The sequence below is a fragment of the Balaenoptera physalus genome (assembly GCF_965194825.1).
Source record: "Balaenoptera physalus genome assembly, chromosome: 1".
Classification (NCBI taxonomy): Eukaryota; Metazoa; Chordata; class Mammalia; order Artiodactyla; family Balaenopteridae; genus Balaenoptera; species Balaenoptera physalus.
The window spans coordinates 100,703,708-100,727,996 of NC_138882.1; the positions used below are offsets into that span (position 1 = coordinate 100,703,708).

The 24,289-nt window shown below is 38.4% G+C and overlaps 2 protein-coding genes and 1 long non-coding RNA gene across 5 annotated transcripts in view; all 3 read left to right on the plus strand.

The window, feature by feature from the left end:
- The first annotated feature begins 4,206 nt into the window (after positions 1-4,206).
- Positions 4,207-12,201, plus strand: TAF13 (TATA-box binding protein associated factor 13). Its single transcript, XM_082450874.1, has 4 exons — positions 4,207-4,344; positions 5,186-5,264; positions 8,801-8,898; positions 10,972-12,201. Exons 1-4 carry the CDS (start codon positions 4,318-4,320, stop codon positions 11,140-11,142), a joined length of 375 nt encoding a protein of 124 aa, XP_082307000.1. The 5' UTR covers positions 4,207-4,317; the 3' UTR covers positions 11,143-12,201.
- On the plus strand, positions 5,271-6,636 carry LOC309655579. Its single transcript, XR_014260897.1, has 3 exons — positions 5,271-5,929; positions 6,356-6,408; positions 6,581-6,636. It is a non-coding gene; the product is annotated as an uncharacterized lncRNA (long non-coding RNA).
- Positions 12,202-18,263: 6,062 nt separating the features above from the next.
- The window catches only part of WDR47 (WD repeat domain 47), a 65,287-nt gene continuing 59,261 nt past the window's right edge, over positions 18,264-24,289 (plus strand). Inside the window, exon 1 of one of the 3 annotated variants that reach the window (XM_082450564.1) lies at positions 18,264-24,145. The gene's annotated coding sequence lies outside the window, so the exon portion shown is untranslated. The remainder of the gene's footprint in view (positions 24,146-24,289) is intronic. The other 2 variants (XM_082450565.1, XM_082450563.1) reach the window with 2 other exon arrangements.

A 24,289-nucleotide genomic window follows, 5' to 3' on the forward strand; every position in this document is an offset into this window, starting at 1 on the left:
TAGTGGGAAAGGAGTAGTGTAACCATAGGCTTGAAGATGGTATAAGTTTGGGGCACAGCCCACTTTCCCCTTCCTCATTCACTGCCTAACTCCATTCATCTCTCAGTTCTCAGCTCAAATGTTATTTGCACAAGGAAGTCTTCTCTGACCTTCTTGGGTCCCCTTTCCCCATCATAATCTTCCAAAGCATACAATATCTATTTTATTCATGTCTCCCTGCTACATTGTAAGGTTCATGAACCCTGAACTGTGTATTTATGTTATCATTTTATCAACAGTCCCATAGCAAGTGCTGTTCAGGTGCTTGATAAATATTTGTTGCATGAATAATTGAAAGTGGCCTTGTGGAACTGGATTATAGAGTTCATGAAGGTAATGCTGAAAAGTAATTTATTGTAGTAGGTATTTATTGAGAAAAATCCATATATAAGTGGACCTACACAGTTCAAACCTATGTTGTTCAAGAGTCAACTGTATATTCTTCCCTTCCTCCTCCCTCACTTCCTCTTCATTTTTCTTCTTTCATCTTTTTCTGCCTCTTGGACCGTTTCTTCTCTCTCTGTCCCGTGATGTACTCTTTCTGAGGATCTGCCCGTTGCCTCCCTTCTCTCACTTTTGTTTCTGTGCAGTGTTTAAACTATTGCCCCCGCGTTGATGTCTCCCATGCCATTTTCTCTAGTCCTGATTTCTCTGGATTTCCAGACCTGCACCTCCATCTGTCTACAGGACACCTCTAGACTCTCACACTCACACTGAACTCATTTCCTTCCCTCCCCAGTTGCTTTTCCATTTTACTTTCCAATTCATATTAATAGCATTCCATCTGGATATAAATCTCTCTCTCCATAGCTCTCAGATTCATCCAGACACAAAGTCCTGTGATTTCTGCTCCTAAAATTCCTTCGTCTTAATTCATGTTCTAATCAGCTCTCATCCTAGGTGGTCTCCCTGCTGAAGTGATCTTTTTTTTTAAAGATGGGTCATGTGACTCTTCTGCTTAAAGACCTCCCAGGCACTCTGCACTTTGAATGAAGTTCAGTCTCTGAAGAGAATATTCAAGGCCTTTCACAAACTCAAACTCCAGTTTCATTCCAACCTCATTTTCTGCATCTCCACCCAACAAACTTGACTCTGGCAACCCACCTGAAACATCCTCTAGAAGCACACCATGACTTTTCACTCTCTGGGCTTTATTTCTGCTCTGCTCACAACACTGCATTTTTTTTTTTTCCCTTTACATTTTGGATCTCAGGCTCAGAATGTTGAATTATTCACACTCCACAGTTCATGCCATACTATTGTAACTGACCCTTCCCAAGTCCTTCACTTGTTATGTATCTTATGCATTCTCTTTATCCCTATTCTTATGTCTCCTACCCTGTAACTTTCCTAATGTATTTTATGTCTATGCTTTTTTTATATGTTCCTGTAAAATATGTATTTTTCGTGTGTATATGTGTTTAATATACATAAATGGTCTTTTGTTATAGATCTCATATTTCTTACTTTTTAAATTTAGCACTATGTTTCTAAGCTCTATCCATGTTGCTAGTCTATTGCTTCTGATTGTTGTATAGTACACCTTGGTATACATCCAGCACATTTTACCTATCCATTCCCCTGATAATGGACACTGTGAATATTTTATACCTGATTCCCTGGACAAGGCCAGTGTTTCATTACTACCTAACATAGCAGTTCTCAACCCTTTCAGACCCAACAAACCTCCTTAAATAACAAATATAATGTCTCCTTTATTATTCTGAAATGAAATTCACAAATAATATAACCTACTATGGTAGGCAGCCTCTCAGATAGCCCCCAATGATGTCTGCCTCCTGGTATTCTCATCCTTGTGTAATCCCCTCTTCTTGAGTGTGGGCTGCATTTATTGATTTCTAGTGAATAGCATAGGGCAAAAATGATGGGATGTCACTTCCAAGGTTAGGTTACAAAAAAAACTGTGTTCTTGGGTGTTCTTCCTGGTTCTTTCCCTCACCTGCTCTGAGAGAAGCCAGCTGCCCTAGGAAGTTGACATGGCAAGGAATGGAGGGAGCCCTCTGACAATAGCCAGTGAAGAACTGAGGCCCTTAATGTAACAACCTGAAGTAGCTGAATCCTGCTGACAACAACGTGAGTGATTTTGGAAGTGGATCCTTCCCCATCAATACTTCAGATCAGACTGAGGCCCAACCAACACCCTGACTGCAACATAAGGGACCCTGAGCCAGAGGCATCCAGCTAAACTGCGCCCAGATTCCTCACAGAAACTGTGTGATAAATGTTCATTGTTTTAAACCACTAAGTTTTGGGATAATTTGTTTCACGGTAATAAATAACTAACCTAACTACCCACGTAACTATAAAATATAATGTCCTAACTATAATGTAAAGTAAAATAAAGACAGTAAATTATAATAATATGTGTTTCAATGTGTAAATGCTCAGGTATGACTACACTAGGGGGTATAATGATTTCAGATGCTTGCACCTATATGTAGAGTCACCATGAATGCAGGAGCTAAAATGCAGACTGACTCCAGTGAGTTTTGGCTATCCAAACTATTACAAGTGATACAGCCTTTCATGACATTGTTTCCTGAAATGTTTCACAGCTCTTGGTAAGTTGCAAATAAAACAAAGTACTATATCTCTCCAATTTCAGGGTAGTCACTGTTTGGAGGAAAACTCTCAGCTTTTTCCTTCCCGTGTATCTTTCTCCTTTACTTTCACACTGAACACTTCACTTATGACACTTCTCATGACCAAATATGTGGGTCCCCCTCCCCCCCTCCACACCAAACAATTCTGTGACACCAGCTGGGTGTCCTGCAATTTAACTCAATACTGATGCTATTTACCTGGAGATAGCGTTAGATCTCACTGATCAAAGGCTCAGTCCCGCAAGACTGCTCCCATCTTTAGATGCCAATCGAAAGTAGTAGGTCCCCAGGTTGCCCACAACTTCTGTCTGACTTGGCTAAAAATCAGAGGTTTCCCTGACCTCCTCCCCCTTGGATTTGGTTATTTCCTAGAACAACTCACAAAATGCAGGGAAACACGTTTACCAGTTTATTAAAGGGTATGATAAAGGATACAGATGAAGAGACACATAGGGCAAGGTCTGAGAGGATCCTGAGCACACAGCTTCTGCCTCCATGAAGTTGGGGGTGCATCACCCTCCAGGTAAGCGGATGTGCCCCCCAACCTGAACGCTCTCTGAACCTCCTACTATTGGAATTAGTAGGCAATACAAGGCAATTGTTGTGCCTTGTATAGGCATGATTAATTACTAACTTCATTTCTAGTTCCTCTCCCCGCTCTGGAGAGGGCTGAAAATTCCAAGCTTCTAATCATGGCTTGGTTTTTCTGGTGACCAGCCCCCATCCAGGAGCCATCCAGAAGTCCACCTAGAGTTGCCTCATTAGAACAGGAGCTGCTTCTAGTGCTCTTATCACTTAGCAAATTACAAGGGTTTTAGGAGCTCTGTGCCAGGAAGAGGGGTAGGGTGGGTGAGCAGAGACCAATACATGTACTTTCTACTATCTCACAGTTGCATTCCTAGAAAATTCAATGTACCTTAAAAGCATAGGAAAATGCTTTGTGTTTATATGTTAACAAAGTTATGTTCTAGGCCCAGCTAATCATGAACAGATTTTTCACTGACAGGAATGTTTAGCAGGACATTCAGAAATAGTGTATTGTGGAACAATCTTTCCCTGTGTGACATCATCTCTTGCATTGCAGAACACCTTATATCCCTAGCTTTAGCCTTCTAATGTCCCTGGTTTTCCCAAGCACTGTTCTGATTAAAAAAACAACAAACAAACCCACAAAAATTAAATCCTCAGTCTAAGGGGAGATAACATTCCCTTGAGAACTGGTAGCGAAGTACAATATCCCCAATAACCAATAAGCTTGGCAATAAATCATAGTGGAACTCTTAAGTTGTTGAAATTGTTTAAATACACCCCTGGCTAGCCCCTCAATGATCCAAAGCTTCGCAGTCCCGAATCAAGAAGCGGTGATCTGATAACGCAGAAGCAAGTTCAAGGTGACAGCTAGGTACACGGCACCTAGCCAGTGATTTCCTTTCCGTTGCTAATTTTTAATTCCTTCTTGCCAGGACGTCACCCTTCCCTCCTTTAGTACTGTTGTGGTTCCGCCGCTGGGCGGGACGCGCACGCCCCACTTCCGCAGGCGGGGTTCCAACTAGGCCCCGCCCCACCTCCTCGCGTCACCGGAAGTGAGGCCGCGGAAGTAGTAAAACCCGCTCCGTGGGAGGCGGGCGCGCCCTGGAGGTGGTGGGCTGCTGGGATGGCAGATGAAGAAGAAGACCCCACCGTGAGTGGCCGCTTCTGTTCCATCCCACTTTTTTATTCACTCCCTCGGGCACAGTAGCGGAGGCCGAGTAGAGAATCGGGTTTGTTTTCCTTAGTGAATTCAGCCGAGAGAATCGGGGACTTCACCCCGTGCTAGGCTTTTTGTTCCGATTAATCTTAGGACGCGGGGCAGGAAGAGTAGGAGGGTGGTCCCCTGCCCTTTGCTTTTGGTCCATATTTGCCAGACACCCTTTGAAACACCTAGAGAATCATCAGAGGACAAAGCTAGTATTTGTTAGCCCTCATTGTGAACCAACAATTCAACTGCTAACAAAACTATATACTTATTGTAAAGTAGTGGAAAAATAATGGACTCAAAGTCAGGGAACATGGGTTTCAAAATCTCTGTTCTCTGTGAGCAAAGTTATTTAACTTTGAGCCTCGGTTTTCATGTCATAAAATAGGCTTAAGTCTTACTTGAGGAAAGTTCTTAGCACTGTGTAAGCAGTGCTTAGTAAATACTAGTTTTGCTTACTTTGATTCAATATCAACTCTTTTAATAGTAAAACTGTCTAGAAATAGGCCAACTTTGTTGGTTAAAAAAAAGAATGTATGGTCGTTGGAACTGTTCCAGGAGAGGCAGTACAGTTGTTGGGGACATTGTAGAAGCCATTCCTGTATGAGTCTGAAGTTGGACAGGATAGTTGTAAGGCCCCTAAAATGCTAAGATTTTCATGGTTTTTTGCTGCTTGCTTTATTTAGGCTTTCTGGCATGATATCAGTGTTGAAGATGGAAAAAAATGTTAATTATTAAAAGTCAAAAGCAGTGCTTGACGTATCTATATATACATTTTAACTTCTAGTTTGAGGAAGAAAATGAAGAAATTGGAGGAGGTGCAGAAGGTGGACAGGGTAAAAGAAAGAGACTTTTTTCTAAAGAATGTAAGTAGTATTTGACAATGATTTTTTATAGATAAAAACTTTTGGGTATGTCGGTTCAAAGATTTATTGTTCTGAATGTGTTTCCTTGTAGGGACAATATTTTCAGACTTGCATATAAATTCTGTTTAACCTGTGAATCATAGATAGTAATAATCCTAACCCCAATTTATGTATTTATATATATGCGTGTATACACACACACACACACACACACACACACACACACACACCCATACTTTTTTTTTTTTAAGTAAAGAGATGTGATCAGTGTTTCAATTCAGGTCCTAAGAACATACCTCTGTTACTTTCCCTGTCCCTTACCTTTCAGCAGTAGGAACAGGGACTCCTTTGACTGTAAGCCGAAGGTTCTTTTTGGATCCTGGAACAGGTGCTGAGGGTAGGAGTTAAGTTGGGGCTTTGGACTAACGCAATGGACAAGGCAGGAAGATGGTGAACAATGTGAGGCAGTCCAGTGGCATAGAGATTATAAGGTTTTGGTTGTCTAGTCTGTTCCCTCAGTAGACCTTTTGTGGCAGCAGCAAGGAGAGCTGCTGCTACTACTGATGATCGAGGACAGCCTCTGAAAGGCACCGTGAGAAAGTGCTCTCCATCTCCCAGTGCTGATGAGGTGACACATCACCTGGTTTATTTATGCTGGTTCCGATGTAAGCAGTTCCCAAATGTTCTTGAAACTACAGAGTCAGTATGTCTTTTTTTTTGCCATTCAAATCCCTTTCTATATCTCAATTTCTCACCTTAAGTTGACCACTCCTTATTCCATCTCTGATGTTATTTACTCCAGTTGTACGTGGTTTTACTTAAGCCGGCATAAGAAGGGGATTCCTACACCAGAGCATCCCAGAGTGATGACAAGAATTCGGAATCTTCACAGCCTTTTCCTTGTCTTACCTGAATCTTCCTATGCCTTACTGACCAAGATCTGTTCTCCTAGACCTTCTTTTTTAAAAAAATTTTTTGCTAATATAACACAAAATTTCAAAGCATTCATTTCTGTTTGTTTATGTCTTTACAGACCCTTTAACCAAATGCAGTTTACATACTTCCTGTCTAATATGTTTTTCCTTTTTCAGTGAAGTATATTTCCCTACTGATGAATTCTCCCCATCAGAATGTTAATGACAAGGTATCTTCCTCAAAATATTTAAGGAAAAATATTAAGTTTACAGTGGAGAATCCTGGCAGACATTACTTTAGCCAAGTGATCCAAGTTAAGATCACCAGTAATATATGTTGACATTACATACCCCTGATATGATGCATTAAGAGGTACATCATCACTGTGATTCCCTTTCTAGTAATGCATAACCACAACCTAATCATGAGAAAACATCAGACAAACCCAAATTGAGGGACATTCTACAAGATAACTGACCAGTATTCTTCAGAAGTGTCAAGGTTATAAAAGACAAGGAAGGGCTTCCCTGGTGGCACAGTGGTTAAGAATCCACCTGGTAATGCAGGGGACATGGGTTCGAGCCCTGGTCCAGGAAGATCGCACATGCCGCGGAGCAACTAAGCCTGTGCGCCACAACTACTGAGCCTGTGCTCTAGAGCCTGCGAGCCACAACTACTGAAGCCCGCATGCCTAGAGCCCATGCTCCTCAACAAGAGAAGCGACTGCAGTGAGAAGCCTGCGCACCGCAACGAACAGTGACCTCCACTCACCACAACTAGAGAAAGCCCGTGCGCAGCAACGAAGACCCAATGCAGCCAAAAATAAATTAAAAAAAAAAAAAAAGACAAGGAAAGTCTGAGGAACTGTCACAGAACAGAGGAAACTAGGGAGGCATGACAACTAAATATTGTGGGATCCTGAAACAGAAAAGGTACACTAGTGGAAAAACTGGTACAATCTGAATAAGTTCTGTATTTGTACCAGTGTTAATTTCTTAGTTTTGAGAAATGTCTTTGGTTGTGTAAGATGTTAACATAAGGGGAAACTGGATATAGGGATTTGGGAACATTGTGCTATTTTTGCAACTCTTCTCTAAGTCTGAAATTATCTAAAAAAACAAACCAAAAAAAAAAAAAATTTCAGAATCCAAAAAAGAGAGAGGGGAGAAAATATTGGCTCCTGTGTTTGTTTTCTCCCTCCTGTATCTGGACCTAAAGGCTCTTGCCAGAATAAACCCTAGGGGTACTTCTCTATCCTAGGCTGGCTTCCAGGTCACCCCTTTCTTTTCTTCCGCAGGCCTGGTCTACTGTCTTCTTAGTTCTGCCTGCTTTTGCTTCTCCTAAATAGAAATTATTCTTAATGTACTCATTCCTACTTTTAGAAGTGTTCTAGGAGTTCTTTCCTTTTTTCTAAATGTAAAACTTACATACAGTAAATTGCACTAGTCTTCATTGAACAGCTTGATGAATTTTACATATATACATACACTTGTAAGCACCAGTCAGATCAAGATGCAAAACATTTCTAACATATGACAGAGTTTCTCAGTATTTATATACCCCTTTGAGAATCTGCTAAGAGTTGATTCTTCTTCCCAGAAAAATGCACACACAAATAATGTATAAAATTTTTACATATAATTTCAGTAGGGTTCCAGGACTTCTCAAAGCTTGTCCATGGACTGATTGGGAGTTTATAGGCTATAGCATAAGAATCCATATGGATCCCATCTGCCCTAAATTACCAAGAAGTGTAATACTGTTGTGGGTAGGAGTATAGACTCTGGAGCCAGATCATCTGGGTTCAGATTCAAGTTCCATCTCACTATCTGTGTGACCTTGGGTAAATCACTTAAACTCTATGCCTCAATTTTCTCATCTGTGTAGAATGGGGATGATAGTAGTTTCTACTTCAGAGGATTGTCCTGAGGATTAAATGAGCTTACAACAGTGCCTGGCATGTAGTAAAGGCTATATAAGTTTTAGCTATTAGCAGTTATTTTCATTACTCTGTAGACTTTTCTTCTCTTTTGCATTTTCTATGGTTCCTTCAGATGAAGACTGAAAGGGCTTTGCTGGCAGTTGCTTTGATCCAGGGAATAAAATGTCAAGATTCTGTATAGTAAACCCTTTGCTTTCTCCTTTTGATTAACCTGTTCTTCCTATAAGAAGGTAATTGGAGCACTTTCTCTCATGTCCTCTTCCTTATGGTAGTATCAGAAAGGATTTTGCCTTCTTTTTTCCAAGACCTCCCCCTCACCTGAAAACACTCCCAGTAAAGGCTAAACCATTGCTACTCATCCTGTTCCTGCTACGAAGTTTCCTACTTAAAGGTATTCTGGGGTTGTTGGTGAGTAGATAATAGAGATTAGGGAAGGAGTATTGATATCAGGGTTCAGTAGCTGGGAGGGAAGGGGAGTTCCTACCTAGGGAAGGCTAGGTAAGAACAGTTGGTTATGAGCTAGTGGTTAATACCCTTTACACCAAAATCCAGACTTGGAGACAAGAACTACAATGTAAATATACTTTTATACCAATATCTTCTATAGCTTGGTTCAGTTCTAATTTGAAAAAAGTATTGGTTAGGTTTGTTTAAACAAAAATGATTGTTCTTTTTACAGTACGGTGTATGATGTATGGGTTTGGGGATGACCAGAATCCTTATACTGAGTCAGTAGATATTCTTGAAGACCTTGTCATAGAGTTCATCACTGAAATGGTAAGTTTTTTTTTGTAATTGATCTTAGTTAATTAAGGAATAGATTTGAAATTCTAACTTTTAGATAAGACTAGAACTATGGCATCCTTTTGAAATAAGCTTGAGTGCCATTTGAGTGCCTGTTTCGTGGAAGTTACTGGTTACTATTTATCATTAAGGATAGAGAGAGATGTAAGTGTGGGTGTATACACACACACAAACACCCACACACACACACATACACACACAATATATTCTACCCCCTCCTCTGAATTTTATTTATAAGGACATAATTATCAGATCCTTGAATAAAATGTAAAATATTACCCATAATCCCATCATCCAACATAAATTTCCCTCTTCCAGTATTTATGTAAAGATACACAGTGTTTTACATAGTGTTGATCATAGTAAACATTCTTTTTACTCAAAGTTTTTAATATTTCCTATGTTCTAATCACAATTATTTTAGTAGCTGCATAAAATTCATTCAAATTATTTTCTAATATACTTAACCATTTCCCTATTGAAATTATTTACATATTATTTTTAACTGAGTAGACAAGTTTGAATGACCATACTCATGAAATTTCCCCCTTCTTTGGATATGTTTGCAGGGATGGGAATACTGAGTTTGTTTGTGTTCAGTTCTTATAAATTTTTACCCTGTGTTTTGGATTATTTCCTTTGTAAAGAATAATAGAAGTAAAATTATTGGGTCAGAGAGTGCATTTTTTAAAATCTTTTTCTGCTTATAAAAATAATATTGATTAAATTTAGAAAGTATTAAAGAGTGCAGGGGAAAAAATAAAAATCTGTAATCCTTCTACCTAGAGATAACTAATGCTGAGATTTTGGTGAATATTCTTTTGTCTTTTTACACGTATTTTTAAACTTTATAAAATTGAAATCATATAGTATATATAGTCATAGAACCTGCTTTTAAACTTAGGTCAGTCTACAACATTTTCCCTGTGTCATTGCATAATTAATATTTTTGATGGCTTCACAATATTAATTGACTAGATGTGCTCAAATTTGTTCAGTTTATTAAATATTTAGTTTCCCTTTTTCAGTCATTAGAAATAATGCTGTGATGAATTTTTGTTTTTGCAGTATGAATAGTAATGGTAGGGGATGAGATTTGATTTTAAGGAAACCCACCAATATTTATCAGCTACTGAAATGGACACAAAGTTTAAATGAAGTGGGTGGTTACAAAGAAATTATAAAATTATTTTATGCAAATGAAGACAAGCTACATATATCAAAACACACAAAAAGAAACATCAGTGTGAATGGATAAAGAAGATGTGGCACATATATACGATGGAATATTACTCAGCCATAAAAAGAAACGAAATTGAGTTATTTGTAGTGAGGTGGATGGACCTAGAGTCTGAAATACAGAGTGAAGTAAATCAGAAAGAGAAAAACAAATACCATATGCTAACAGATATATATGGAATCTAAAAAAAAAAAAAAGGTTCTGATGAACGTAGGGGCAGGACAGGAATAAAGACGCAGACGTAGAGAATGGATTTGAGGACACGGGAGGGGCAGGGAAGGGTAAGCTGGGACGAAGTGAGAGTAGCATTGACATATATACACTACCAAATGTAAAATAGCTAGCTAGTGGGAAGCAGCTGCATGACACAGGGAGATCAGCTCAGTGCTTTGTGACCACCTAGAGGGGTGGAATAGGGAGAGTGGGAGGGAGATGCAAGAGGGAGGGGATATGGGGATATATGTATACGTATAGCTGATTCACTTTGTTATACAGCAGAAACTAACACAACATTGTAAAGCAATTACACTCCAATAAAGATGTAAAAAAAAATTTTTTTTAAATCAATGAATTTGATAGTTTTAATGTCCTTAGTATTAAAATATGTCTATAAAGCATTGAAACATTGCTAATAATGGTAGAAAGTGGACAAAGGACATTAATAGAAAGACAATTCATAAGTGAATAGCTATAATAATTAGAAGAGAAAGTTTCAAACTCACCAGCATTAAATAGACACAAGTTAAAAGAATAAAATGTTAGATTTTTAAAAAATTAATTGAATTTAATATGTTTCTTTGTAATAGACTCACAAGGCAATGTCAATTGGAAGACAAGGTCGGGTACAAGTTGAAGATATCGTCTTCTTGATTCGAAAGGACCCAAGAAAGTTTGCTAGGGTTAAGGACTTGCTTACTATGAATGAAGAATTGAAACGAGCTAGAAAAGCATTTGATGAAGCAAACTATGGATCTTGACACCTTTTGTACTTTCTGAAGCTTCATTATTTTCTGGGGAAACCATATTTAATAACTATATTTTCCACAGTAAGGTTCTGATATGTCAGTGAAAGATAGAGAACCACAAAGTTTTCAGTCTTTATTTTCATGTCTTCAATTTTAGAGTGTTATTTGAGCCTTTAATTGCCTGCCATCATATTACCATACTTTGAATTACTTACTGGATTTTAATGACCACATGTACATCAAAGTACCTTGCAAACCATTCAGTTCCTTCTGATTTTTTGCCATGGTAGGCTGTACTGTGGCTGTTTAATATGTGAAATCTAAATGGTACCTTTGATAGCTAAGACATGTGTTTCATGTTTCTAAAGTTTTTAGATTACAGTAGTCTAAGTTATTAAAAGATAGTGAACTGGTTTGTGTTTCTTTTAAGGAGAAAAAGATAGAAAATACAGCCTTTTTAAAGAGTGTTTATTTGTCTTAAGATAATTTGTTTTAATACTCTTCTTTAGATAATGAGTGATTTTTTTGATTTTAATTTTTTTATTTTTTGAGGAACTAAAAGTTTCCTATGAATGCTTCTGTGTTGGAAGACCTATTTGATTTAAAATCTTTGGGGCTTATACTGTTTGTCAGGTTTTAAGAGAACTCATTTCCCCAGGTCAAATTAAAGCTTCTAAATATAAGTGTTTTCAGTAGCAGGAATGGCATTGCTGAAAAAGCTGATGGTAGGATAAGCATTTGGGGTAGTGTTTTATTAACATATTTGTTAGTACTTGTTCATTGTGGAAACGTGTACTTGACTAAGACCATGTGTGGCTATGGAAACCACTTTTGTAGTTCAGCATATACAGGTTTTGTGTGTATTTAGCTTACTGTATTATTCTTGCAGTTAGCGTAAAGTAAGGATTTAAAATTGCATTTAAGGGGATCATTGGATATTACTGTTTGTGAAACTGAATGTTTTGTGTGCCGCTTATAAACATTATCTATGAATCAGTACTTAGGAAAATTTTACTTAACCTATCAATATAAGGAATAAAGTATGAAAAATTAAAAAGATTAATACTTGAATTTGACTGTGTGATTTATCAAATTTGACTATGTGATTTATCAGCTTTTCTCCCCCATGTAATTCTAGCTGCTTAATGTCACTAAAAACTTTTTTTCCATATTATTGTAATGCTTCTGAATTGGTAATGAGATTCAAGATAGCTGGGGTGATCTTTTTATTTGAAAAAGTAAAAACCAGTTAAAAAGCAACTTTAGTCTAAACTGAAATCAAGACTGAGAGTGGAATAACAAAAAATGAATATCACTGTTTTTGCTAGTCAGGGTCTACTTCACCCTGAAGAAGGACCTGGTAGTAACTGCCATTAGGCGAGTTATACTGGGTGCCTGTATTAGTCAGCTTGGGCTGCCATAACAAAATGTCAGACTGGGTGTCTTAAAAAATGGAAATTTATTTTTTCACAGTTCTGGAGACTGGAGGCCTGGGATAAGGTGCCAACATGGTCAGGTTCTGGTGAGGATTCTTCCTGGATTGCAGATAGCTGCCTTCTCACTGTGTCCTCACATGGCTGAGAGAGACCTCTGTTGTTTCTCCCTCTTATACGGCCACCAGTTCTGTGTGATAAGGGTTCCACCCTTATGACCTCATTTAACCTTAGCACCACCTTAAAAGTCCTTTCTCCAATATAGTCAGATGGGGGTTAGGGGGACACAGTTCAGCTTATAGCAGTGCCATTAGTCTTACTATTTTGCTAATGACCCTGGGATTAAGAAGTTTCTTATGGGACTTTGTATTAAAACTTTCTAAAGTTGGAATTGTTAGAACTTACTCAAAAATAGCATAAGCAAAAAAAAAAAAAAAAAAAAAAGAATTTTTTGGCTTCTCCAACTGAAAGAAGGGAAAGAAAGGATGGAGTTGACTCCACAGTTGACTGGATCTAAGAACTTGAAGAGAATCAAGACTCTGCCCATCTTTATCCTAATTTTGGTTTTACTCTCTTAGGAGTCTCATCATGTGTCAAGGGAACATGATGGCTACCAGTTCTAGGGTTCCATCCATCCAACTCCTGATCAAGGGAGTTACTTTACTTCCTAATACAGAAGATTCCAAGCAAGGAGTGTGGTTGTCCTGGCTCTGGTCATTATTCTTGGGCCAGGAAGAGGTTGTACTGTAGCCTGGATCCCATGCCCCACCTCTTTGGTGAAGAAGGGCTTGGAGTGGGGCTGGGAGCTGGATACTACTATTAGCAAGAAAGGGAAAGAGAAGCTGGGCAGATAGAAATAACAGGTGTACACTGACTCGATTCATGAGCTTACTTATTAACTGAATTCTAACAGTAAGGCAGCATGGCTCTTTTCCAATGTCTAGAGCTGCACTATGTAATATGGTAGCCACTAGCCATGTGGGGCTATTTAAATTTAGTCAATTAAAATGAAATTAAAATTCCTCAGTTACACTAGCTACATTTCAAGTTCTCAATAGCCCTGTGGCTAGTGGCTACTGCACTGAACAGTACCAATACATTTCCATTATAGAAAATTTCGGATAGTGCTGATCTATAGCGTTCAGGTGTACTCTACTAAATTAATTTACTTTTTTTTTTAACTTACTATGAAAAATCTCAAGTATATACAATAGTAAAATAGTATATTGAGCCCCCAGCTTCAACAGTTAACCAGCCTTTCGCTAATTTAGTATTTTACCTGCTGGGAGGGGCAGTATTATTTTAAAGCAAATCCCAGATACCACTGTATCATTTCATCTATAAATACTACAGTATCTATCTCTACAAGGATAAAAAAGCCCAAATACTACTACCATACCCTAGCAAAAATTAACCTTAATTCCTCAATATTCCATCTAATACCTAATCCCTGTTTAAATCTCCTGATTTGTCTCAAAATATCTTTGAGTTTGTGTATTAGTTTTCTACTGCTGCTGTAACAAGTTACTGCAAATATAGTGACAACACAAATTCATTCTTTCCAGCTTTTTAGGTCAGAAGTTTGACACGGTCTTCACTGGGCTAAAATCGAAGTACCAATATAGCTATGTTCCTTTCTGGATGTTTTAGAAGAGAATCTGTTTACTTGCCTTTTCCAGCTTCTAGAGGCTGCATTCCTTGACTCATGGTCCCCTTCCATCTTCAAAGCTAGTAATGTTGCATCTCTCTGATGCTTATTCCATAGTCATAGCTCCCCCTAACCCCCAGCTGGGAAAGGTTCTCTGCTTTTAAGGACCTATGTGATTATATTGGACCCACCTGGAGAGGCCAGGCTACTCTCCCCATTTCAAGGTCCTTAATCACATCAGCAAAGTCTCTTTTACCATGTAAGGTAACATTCACAGGTTCTGAGGATTAGGACATGGACATCTTTTGGGGGCTGTTATTCTGCCTACCATAGTTTGTAACAGGAACTAAACAAGGTGTCGCCCATTGCATTTGGTGAGTATGTCTAAATTTCTTTTTATCTCTAAGAGCTCCCCTCCCCCATTTTGTTTAAAGTGAAGCTCTTTCTTTGAAAAAATTCATACCTTTTATTTTTTTTAGCTAGCATGTTTATTAGTTGCTCAAGCAGAGTGTCTAATAGCTACCTAAGACTCACTTGAAACTGTTTTTACTGTATTTAAGCTGGTTTTCTTAAGTAAAAACTGTAATATTAATTCCAAGTGTAAAAATTTTTAAATGAGGGAAATAGTTCACTTGGCCTCTCATCAGTGGAGAGAGGTGTTGTCTGGAGAGTCATTTGGCTGCTTCCCAAGAGGCCTCAGGAGGTTGAGTTACTTGGGAGAATGTACTGTAGTCCAGAGTTTGATTTGCAGCATTGCAGGCTCAGAAACCGATTTCATCAGCAAATGGAGAGCACATCCATCTCTTGGGGTGACTCAGACTCACAGAAACCAAGTTTGTAAGACCAATGTATGCAAATGGATGCCAATTTACAGATGCAAAGTAAAACTTGCATCGTGTGGCCAGCAAATTCTTCCCTTCTCCAGGCAGACATGTGGGAAACTGAAGCATTAATTATGAGGGTAAATCAGAATTTGGGGAGTTACATGAATGCTTTACCTAGAGCATCAGGTAAGATAAGATTAGGGCTGTTACAGAAATGGGAAAAATGGCTCCCCAGGGCCTGAAGCAATACAGAGGGGTGTGTTTCCTGGGCATCTTCCTTCAAGACTGCCTTGTTACTGTCTCTAGAAACTTGGCTTGAGTTTTCACTTCCATTGACAATACCCATCCAAGCATTGTCTGTTTGTCAGCTTTAAAGTGACTTTGCGTGTTTCTACTGTAATTCATTTAAATGCTCATCTCAGAGGTAGTTCAAAGAGGGCAATTTTATTTCTAAGTTCTTCAGGGAAGCTTCATAGTTGCTCCTAAGAGCTGACAACACTGAGCATTGGGCCTGAAAATCAAGAACTTTTTAAGAGCGCTCCCTGTGTCCCAAAACATTCCCAGTTCTCTAGGCCTGATTTTCTTAGGGTCTCTATGCTTCCCTTCTTACCCCAAATAGAGATTGAGGGGTGGATGACCAGTGAGCAAGGTGTTAAATGCGTTGTTGAGGCTTCTGCTTTTCCTGAGTCCTGGTAAATGGCTGCATGAGCTAGTCAGACTGTTATGTTATGGGATAGGATCAAGGAAAGGGTTTTGATATATCAGACAAGTATTTATTAAGTACCTATTATGCTTGAGGCATAGCACAGATACTATTTTGCTATATGGTATCTGGATAATTGGGATTCTAAAGTTATAGAAATAAAGTAAGGAGCAGACTTCTTATATGTTACCAGTAGATTGATAAAGAGTTTCAGTTTGAACTTTTGTATAAAATCCCAATTCATATGTTATTTGTAGCTCTGAGACTTCTATGCACATGTTTGCTTCATTATACTTAACACAGAAAGCCTGGTAAACTGTTACGAAATCCTTGGGTGTATTCTTTTAGAACAGGAAGAACAATAGCTAAAACATAAATCGTTTTGTCATTTGCCTTTGCATGGCCACTTTTGATAAATAAATAAAAATTTATTAGGAAAGAACCTACTTAGTTACTGACCACACTCTAAAAGAAATACTAATACTATACTATACCTCTGAAATTGGGTTTTTTAAAGTATTTTGGGGACACATGAACTTATAATAAGACACCTACCTAGATTTTGGTGACTCTCTGTGCTTTTCTACCACTTATTTTAAAATTTATTTATTTATTTTTGGCTGTGTTGGGCCTTCGTTTCTGTGCGAGGGCTTTCTCCAGTTGCGGAGAGCGGGGGCCACTCTTCATCGCGGGGCGCGGGGCTCTCACTGTCGCGGCCTCTCCCGTTGCGGAGCACAGACTACAGACGCGCAGGCTCAGTAGTTGTGGCTCACGGGCCTAGCCGCTCCGTGGCATGTGGGATCTTCCCGGACCGGGACACGAACCCGTGTCCCCTGCATTGGCAGACGGATTCCTAACCACTGCGCCACCAGGGAAGCCCCTACCATTTTTATAGCAAGTTTTACTAAACATGCTCTCAAGCTTATTACTAGAAACTCACTAACTTTATCCTGAAACACCCATCTGAAATTATGCTGCTTAGTGTGCTTTATGTATTTGTAGGGGAGCAAAATTTGCCACCCTAAAATGTATCTCTTTGGCATGAGGATTATTTTAGGCTGATTATTTTTAAGAAACAAAAGACTCAGGATGTCTTTCTTTTTAACTCCCCCTTAACTGCCTAGAGGAATTTAGATAAAGGGCCTGGTCCAGGAAGACCACTATCGCCAGAGATGTCCACACAGAATATGGGCTCAGCGTGGTAGCGGGAACTTTGCAGGGCCTGGAGACCCAAGTTCTCTTTGTGTCCCACTGTCTCCGCATGGCCCAGCAAACATTTGTTTACCAAACATTTCCCATCTTCCTATAAATTGTTTTCTTTCCCTTTGAAGTCCCAAACCCCTAACCCCTTCTCCTTTTCTCAGATGGCGTATAAGCCTCAATTGCCTAACTTGGTTTTGGGCCTCCTATTCTTATGGAGCCCCCATATGTAGTAATTACATTTGTTTTTTTTTTCTCCTGTTAATCTATCTTGTGTCAATTTAATTATTAGACCAGCCAAAAGAACTCAAGAAGGGTAGGGGGGAGATTTCCCCCTTCCCAACAGTTGGTGTAGTCAGGATAATCTTCACTGGCTGGAAACTTTCTCCCAAAACTGCTGCAGATGAGATCCTGGGACGTCTGATAAAAACCAGCAGAAGGTAAAATTTCTCACCATGTCAGCCGCCCAGATCTCTGTCTGCAGGGTCCAGTGAAATCAAAAGTGGTGAGAGTCCTTCTCCTCTCTTTCTAAATTTAGATTAGCAGGAGAAAATGTTTGTGGAACAAGTCCCTTGGGCACAACAACTCTGGTAAAAATTTGGTACACGCGTACTCTCAGTTTTTATTGATCCTTTTCCTCCCAGAGATGGTCACTGTTTTTCCTTGTCTCTGTCTGTTGTGTCGTTTGTCTTGTTCTATGTCTTAAGAGCTTAGCTTTATGACCAGTGAGAATATTCTCTCTGGTCTCCACCATCAGGAAGGTGCATGTAACAGCGTGCATTTGGCAGTCAGTCAATCAAATAGACTGGGATTCTGAGCAGCTGTAGCCTGTTGGTCAGAAACCCAGGTAACAACCTAGCCTTGCAACTGGCTTCTCTTTTCCAACTGTGCCAGCTCTCAGGGGAATTTATCATAAGGGGTCCCAGTCCATAAGGGGCCTTTGTCTTCCCAACCTTCGTTGTTTTGTTAGTGCTGGAAAAGCCCAATTCCTGTAGTACCTGCCTGGTGTCACAGATTAGTGGGTCTTTGACTGGAGGCATTTCATGTTCTCATGAGAAACTGGAGACACTGCAGTACACCATTCTTACCACCTGTGACAACAAAGGTCTTTGCTTTCTTTTTTTAAAAAATATTTATTTATTTATTTGGTTGCACCGGGTCTTAGTTGCAGCCGGTGGGCTCCTTAGTTGCGGCATGTGAACTCAGTTGCGGCATGCATGTGGGATCTAGTTCCCTGACCAGGGATCGAACCTGGGCCCCCTGCATTAGGAGTGTGGAGTCTTTTTTTTGTTTTTCTTTTACCACGCTTTTATTTATTTATTTATTTGTTTGTTTATTTATTTATTTATTTATATTTATTTTTGGCTGTGTTGGGTCTTCGTTTCTGTGCGAGGGCTTTCTCTAGTTGCGGCAAGCGGGGGCCACTCTTCATCGCGGTGCGCTGGTCTCTCACTATTGCGGCCTCTCTTGTTGCGGAGCACAGCCTCCAGACGCGCAGGCTCAGTAATTGTGGCTCATGGGCCCAGTTGCTCCGTGGCATGTGGGATCTTCCCAGACCAGGACTCGAACCCATGTCCTCTGCATTGGCAGGCAGATTCTCAACCACTGCGCCACCAGGGAAGCCCCAGGAGTGTGGAGTCTTATCCACTGTGCCACCAGGGAAGTCCTGGTCTTTGCTTTCTTGATGAATTCTGGGAATGAACTTTCTGGATCTTATGAGGGCTTCATCCTTTGTGCCTCTTGCATTTTTGGTTAAGCCATAAAAAGGCTTATTGATTTGAGTTGCTATTTGAGATTAATATTAGACCCTACTCATCAAAGGCCAGATGATGCATCCTTTGAATTGGCTATATTTAAAAGCGAAAATATAGAGAGCTCTCATCCAAGGACCAAATTTAAATGTGGGTTAAAAAAATATACATATGTAATGGCTAACTTTAGGGACTCTCTTAATAAGAGGGAAGGACAGAAATTAGAACAAAAATCAAAATCCACTCAGACCCCTTCCTATTTGCCTTCAGACATTTGCAGATATTGTAAAAAATTAGGACATTGGAAGTTCAATTGTCCTGTACATAAGAAAAAGAAGGAAAAAAAAAGGAAAAACTATATGGAAATTGGGGGGTGAAATATTAAATGACTATGAACTATAGCCCTGGAAGCTATAAATATCTATAAAAAAATAGCTGGACAAAAATATGGGTTGTACCCTATTTGCAGCTAGATATGGTTGGACAGAAAATGTAGGTTATGGAACTTTCCTGGCGGTCCAGTGGTTAAGATTCTGCGCTTCCAATGCGAGGGGCTCGGGTTCGATCCCTGGTTGGGGAACCAAGATCCCACATGCAGCACGGTGCGGCCAAGGAAATATTAAAAAAAAAAAAAAAGAAAGAAAATGTGGGTTACACTCCATTTGTGACTAGGGTCCTACCAAACTGCTGCCAGTTCTCAAGGAAATTACAACCTAGAATGACAATGGCCATTATGAGGAATGTTCCAGTTAGATAAGAGCATTTAAAAAGTGTACTTAAAAGCAAGGGCTGGGACTTCCCTGGTGGCGCAGTGGTTAAGAATCCGCCTGCCAATGCAGGGGACACGGTGTTCGAGCCCTGGTCTGGGAAGATCCCACATGCCGTGAAACAACTAAGCCCATCTCCACAGCTACTGTGCCTGCGCTCTAGAGCCCACGAACCACAACTACTGAGCCCGCGTGCCACAACTACTGAAGCCCATGTGCCTAGAGCCTCTACTCTGCAACAAGAGAAGCCACCTCAGTGAGAAGCCTGCGCACCACAACGAAGAGTAGCCCCCGCTCGCGGCAACTAGAGAAAGCCTGCACGCAGCAACGAAGACCATATGCAGCCCAAAATTAAAAAAAAAAAAAAAAAAAAAAAGCAAGGGCTTCCAAATCAAACAAACAGAATTGGATACCTACTGTAATACGTATGCAGGAGCTGCCAAAAGGCCTCGAAATTTCAAAATAGCTTCATTGAAAGATTTGTTGTAAAAGGCAGAAAATAAGATGGGAGGCCACCGGTCTGACTGAACTTGTGACCATAACTCAAATTCAGAGCATAATAGGAAATTTTTTAGGCCTTCTCCCCTAAGCTAAATGTATCCGGATAGAAAGTAAAACATTCCAACATAAGTTGATGGGCATGTCATTCCTATGATAAGCAACTGACTTCACTGATCTATATCAAAAGGTGTGTAAGTATTCCAGCCTTAGGAAATCAACTCCTTCTTGGAGAACTTGCATTCCTTTCCTGTGCCTTTGGGATGTAAATGTTCCAGAAACTTAAGGGAGGTTTTCTGCTTTTTTTTCTTTTTTCTAATTGAAGTGTAGTTGATTTACAATGATGTGTTAGTTTCTGCTGTACAGCAAAGTAATTCAGTTCCATACTTTGTCCACACACACACATATATATATATATACATATACACATACACACACATATATATTCTTTTCCATTATGGTTTATTATAAGATATTGAATATAATTCCCTTTGCTATACAGTAGGACCTTGTTGTTTTTCTATTTTATATATAGTTCTTCGTATCTGCTAATCCCAAACTCCTAATTTATCCCTCTCCCACCCCCTTTCCCCTTTGGTAACCATAGGTTTGTTTTCAACGTCTGTGAGTCTGTTTCTGTTTTGTAAATAAGTTCATTTGTATCATATTTTAGATTCCACATATAAGTGATATCATATGGTATATGTCTTTCTCTGATTTATTTCACTTAGTATGATAATCTCTAGGTCCATGCATGTTACTGCAAATGGCATTATTTCACTCTTTTTTTTTATGGCTGAGTAGTGTAGTATTGCATTGTGTGTGTGTGTACCACATCTTTATCCATTCATCTCTGTGTCTTGCCTATTGTAAATAGTACAGCTAAGAACATTGCATGTATCTTTTCGAATTAGAGTTTTCTCTGGATATATGTCCAGAAGTGGGATTGATGGATCATATGGTAACTCAATTTTTTAGTTATTTAAGAAACCTCCACACTGCTTTCTATAGTTGCTGCACCAATTTACATTCCCACCAACAGTGTAGGAGGGTTAAGGGAGGTCATTTTATCAGAAAAATAACAAAAAGAGGAAAAGGTCATTTGAAAATTTAAATGAATGAGAATTCATGTGTCTTCTCCAACAGTATTAGTAAAAAACCTTTAAGTTTACAGATAAACTTAACTTTTTCCAACTGCTGAAACAAAATTTGGATCCAAATGTTCTTCTGTAGACTAGTAAGTTTTGTACCATTGTGCCCATTTAATGACTAAAGTTTTTTTTTAAATGAAAGCTATAAGATCGTTGTTTGTATCTGTCTATATGTTTGTATATGAGTCTATATATGTATGTTGTAGATGTGTGATATTTTTATACCAGTGGAACCCTATTTAATTGGCTTAAACAAGTGCTTATATAAAATTCTCAAAAATATAATAGAAACTCAACCAAATGTTTTTCAGGTTCACATGATCTAGGATTAATCTTTAGAAAATAAAAGCAAGTTTAAGGTTATTGGTTTAACTAAAACAGGCATGTCTTTAGCATTATCAGCATTAAGTATAATAATTAAACCAAATTAAATAGATGCAAATAGGATAAAAAGTTTTTAGGTGAACTTGTTAACAATAATTATGTATCATGGTATGTGTACTTAAAAATACTTTTCAGAATTCTTTTGGTAACTTGAAACCTTAGAGTTTTGCTAAGTTAAATCAAATGATGGAAACTCATTGAATATCTAGGTCATTTCCAAATAAGATAAAGTAATACAATATTAGTTATGGAATATATGTCTATCTACTTTTATCTTCCTCTTGCAGAGAAAGTAAACATAAATTTTTGTCTATTAATAACCACGTCCTGTGCCACATTGAAAGATTGCACTATTTAAGAAGGTACAGGACTTCCCTGGTGGCACAGTGGTTAAGAATCTGCCTGCCAATGCAGGGGACATGGGTTTGATCCCTAGTCTGGGAAGATCCCACATGCTGAGGGGCAACTAAGCCCATACACCACAACTACTGAGCCCATGCGCCACAACTACTGAAGCCTGGGCGCCCTAGAGCCTGCTTGCCGCAACTACTGAGCCCGCACGCCTAGAGCCCGTGCTCTGCAACAGGAGAAGCCACCACAATGAGAAGCCTGCACACCGCAATGAAGAGTAGCCCTCGCTCACCACAACTAGAGAAAGCCTGCACACAGCAACGAAGACCCAACGCAGCCAAAAAATAAAAATAAAAATAAAAATAAAAATAAAAATTAACTACCAAATGTAAAATAGATAGCTAGTGGGAAGCAGCCACATAGCACAGGGAGACCAGCTCGGTGCTTTGTGACCACCTAGAAGGGTGGGATAGGGAAGGTGGGAGGGAGACGGAAGAGGGAGGAGATATAGGGATATATGTATATGTATGGCTGAGTCACTTTGTTATAAAGCAGAAACTAACACACCGTTGTAGAGCCATTATACTCCAATAAAGATGTTAAAAAATAAATACAAGGGTACATGTTTCTATAAATTATAAAAGGTATTTATAAATTCACCAAGCCACAAAATGCTAATACCATTCACAATTGTTTACTTCTTTATTTTCACTAGAAATTAAGGTTTCTAATTAACATGTGTGACTAAGGCTGCTAGCAATAATAAGGAAAACAATTCTGTATGCAAGAGAAATAAGATGTATTTTTGGTTAAGAAAAGGTATGAGATATGGAGATGCATTTTTGTTGAGGGAAATGAAAGTGCCTTTGTCATAAAACTGATTATTTCTAAATGGGAAAGAGAACAATAGACAAACTAAAATGGACATAGAAAGTTATAGAAGAATTGTGAAAAAATGAATCTTTGGGAAGAAATTTTATGTGTGGTCAGGACTGGTTAAGATTGGAATAAATTTATTTAAGTAAATGAATTTTAATACAAAAGTAAGCCTGTGCAAAATTAGAATTTGGTTTTCTCTCTGATAAAAGAACAAAGTTTTATTGGACTATTGGTCTTCTCTTGATAAGAAATTCTAAAAGGCTTTGGAGATATGGGGATATATGTATACATATAGCTGATTCACTTTGTTATACAGCAGAAACTAACACACCATTGTAAAGCAATTATACTCCAATAAAGGTGTTTAAAAAAAGAAAATAATCTGCCTAAATTAAAAATAATTACATTAAATTAAAAATAATCACATTAAATTAAAAATAATCTGTGTTTTTCCAAAAAATTTCCTGTATTTTCTGCGTTCATCAGGTCTTGGTTACTTAACTAAATTGAGTTTTCTTGAAACTAAAAGAACTAAGTTTTGTTCAGAACTGTGTAATTTTCTATATCTGCCTGCAAAATCTTTGTCACTATGGTTAAATGGATAACTAAGTATTGTTTCACAGTGACCTGTAATCCTACTTGACCAAATGTTTTAAAACCTTTTGGTATTCTTGACAAACTTCCTGAAATCAAATTCTAAATGAAGTCTTTTTGACCTTAGTCTAACTTTGAAATATTCCAGAGGCACCCTGGACATTTCAAAAGATTTGTCCTCTCTCCTTGTAAAAAGGGAGATGTTAAATTAATTAGTCTCATTTGATATGTTAAATTGCATGGGAAGCATTGTCAAATAAGTAACATTAACCCTTCTTTTTGTTGTGTCTGTACAGTTATATATTATAAGTGTTCCAGAAATTATGTGATATTCCTAAAAATATGATATGTCCTGGTATAATGTTGTCATCATAATTTTGGTTGTTATCTTAAATGTTGTACATCATAAAAAAACCTACACTGCCTTATCAAATGAACTCTAACAATGGGCATTTTGAAGTCTTTTATCATTTACAGACAGTTATTGTTTTCCTCAGGTGATTTTACAAAACCTTCCTGCAAATGTGTTTCACCTTCAGAGAAATTCATGGGAAGGAATCTAACAAGTATTCTAGAATCAAATTTCTGATAACTTTCAAATCATACCACTGACTGGATAAGAATTTATAGGGCCCTAATGGAGAAAATGATGGCTTCATAAAATGTCTTACAAAAGATCAACAGAACCAGAATTAATTACATGGGACTGAATAAACTTATTATTATAATTTTTATGACTTTTTATTTGAAATATTGCTGGTTCTTTAATCTTTTCTTTTCCAGATACAAAGAAACCTTTCTTCTTAAGCTACCTATGACTTAGAGCAACTTGGTAAGTTATACCTTTGTAAGCAGAATTGAAACATTTAACTTTTTCTCCCTACTTGACCCCTCCAGGATTCAGAAACTCTCAGTGAGTATTCCTATTTTCATGGCGATGTATCAATAGTTATTTTCATAAGTTCAGTAAGAATCT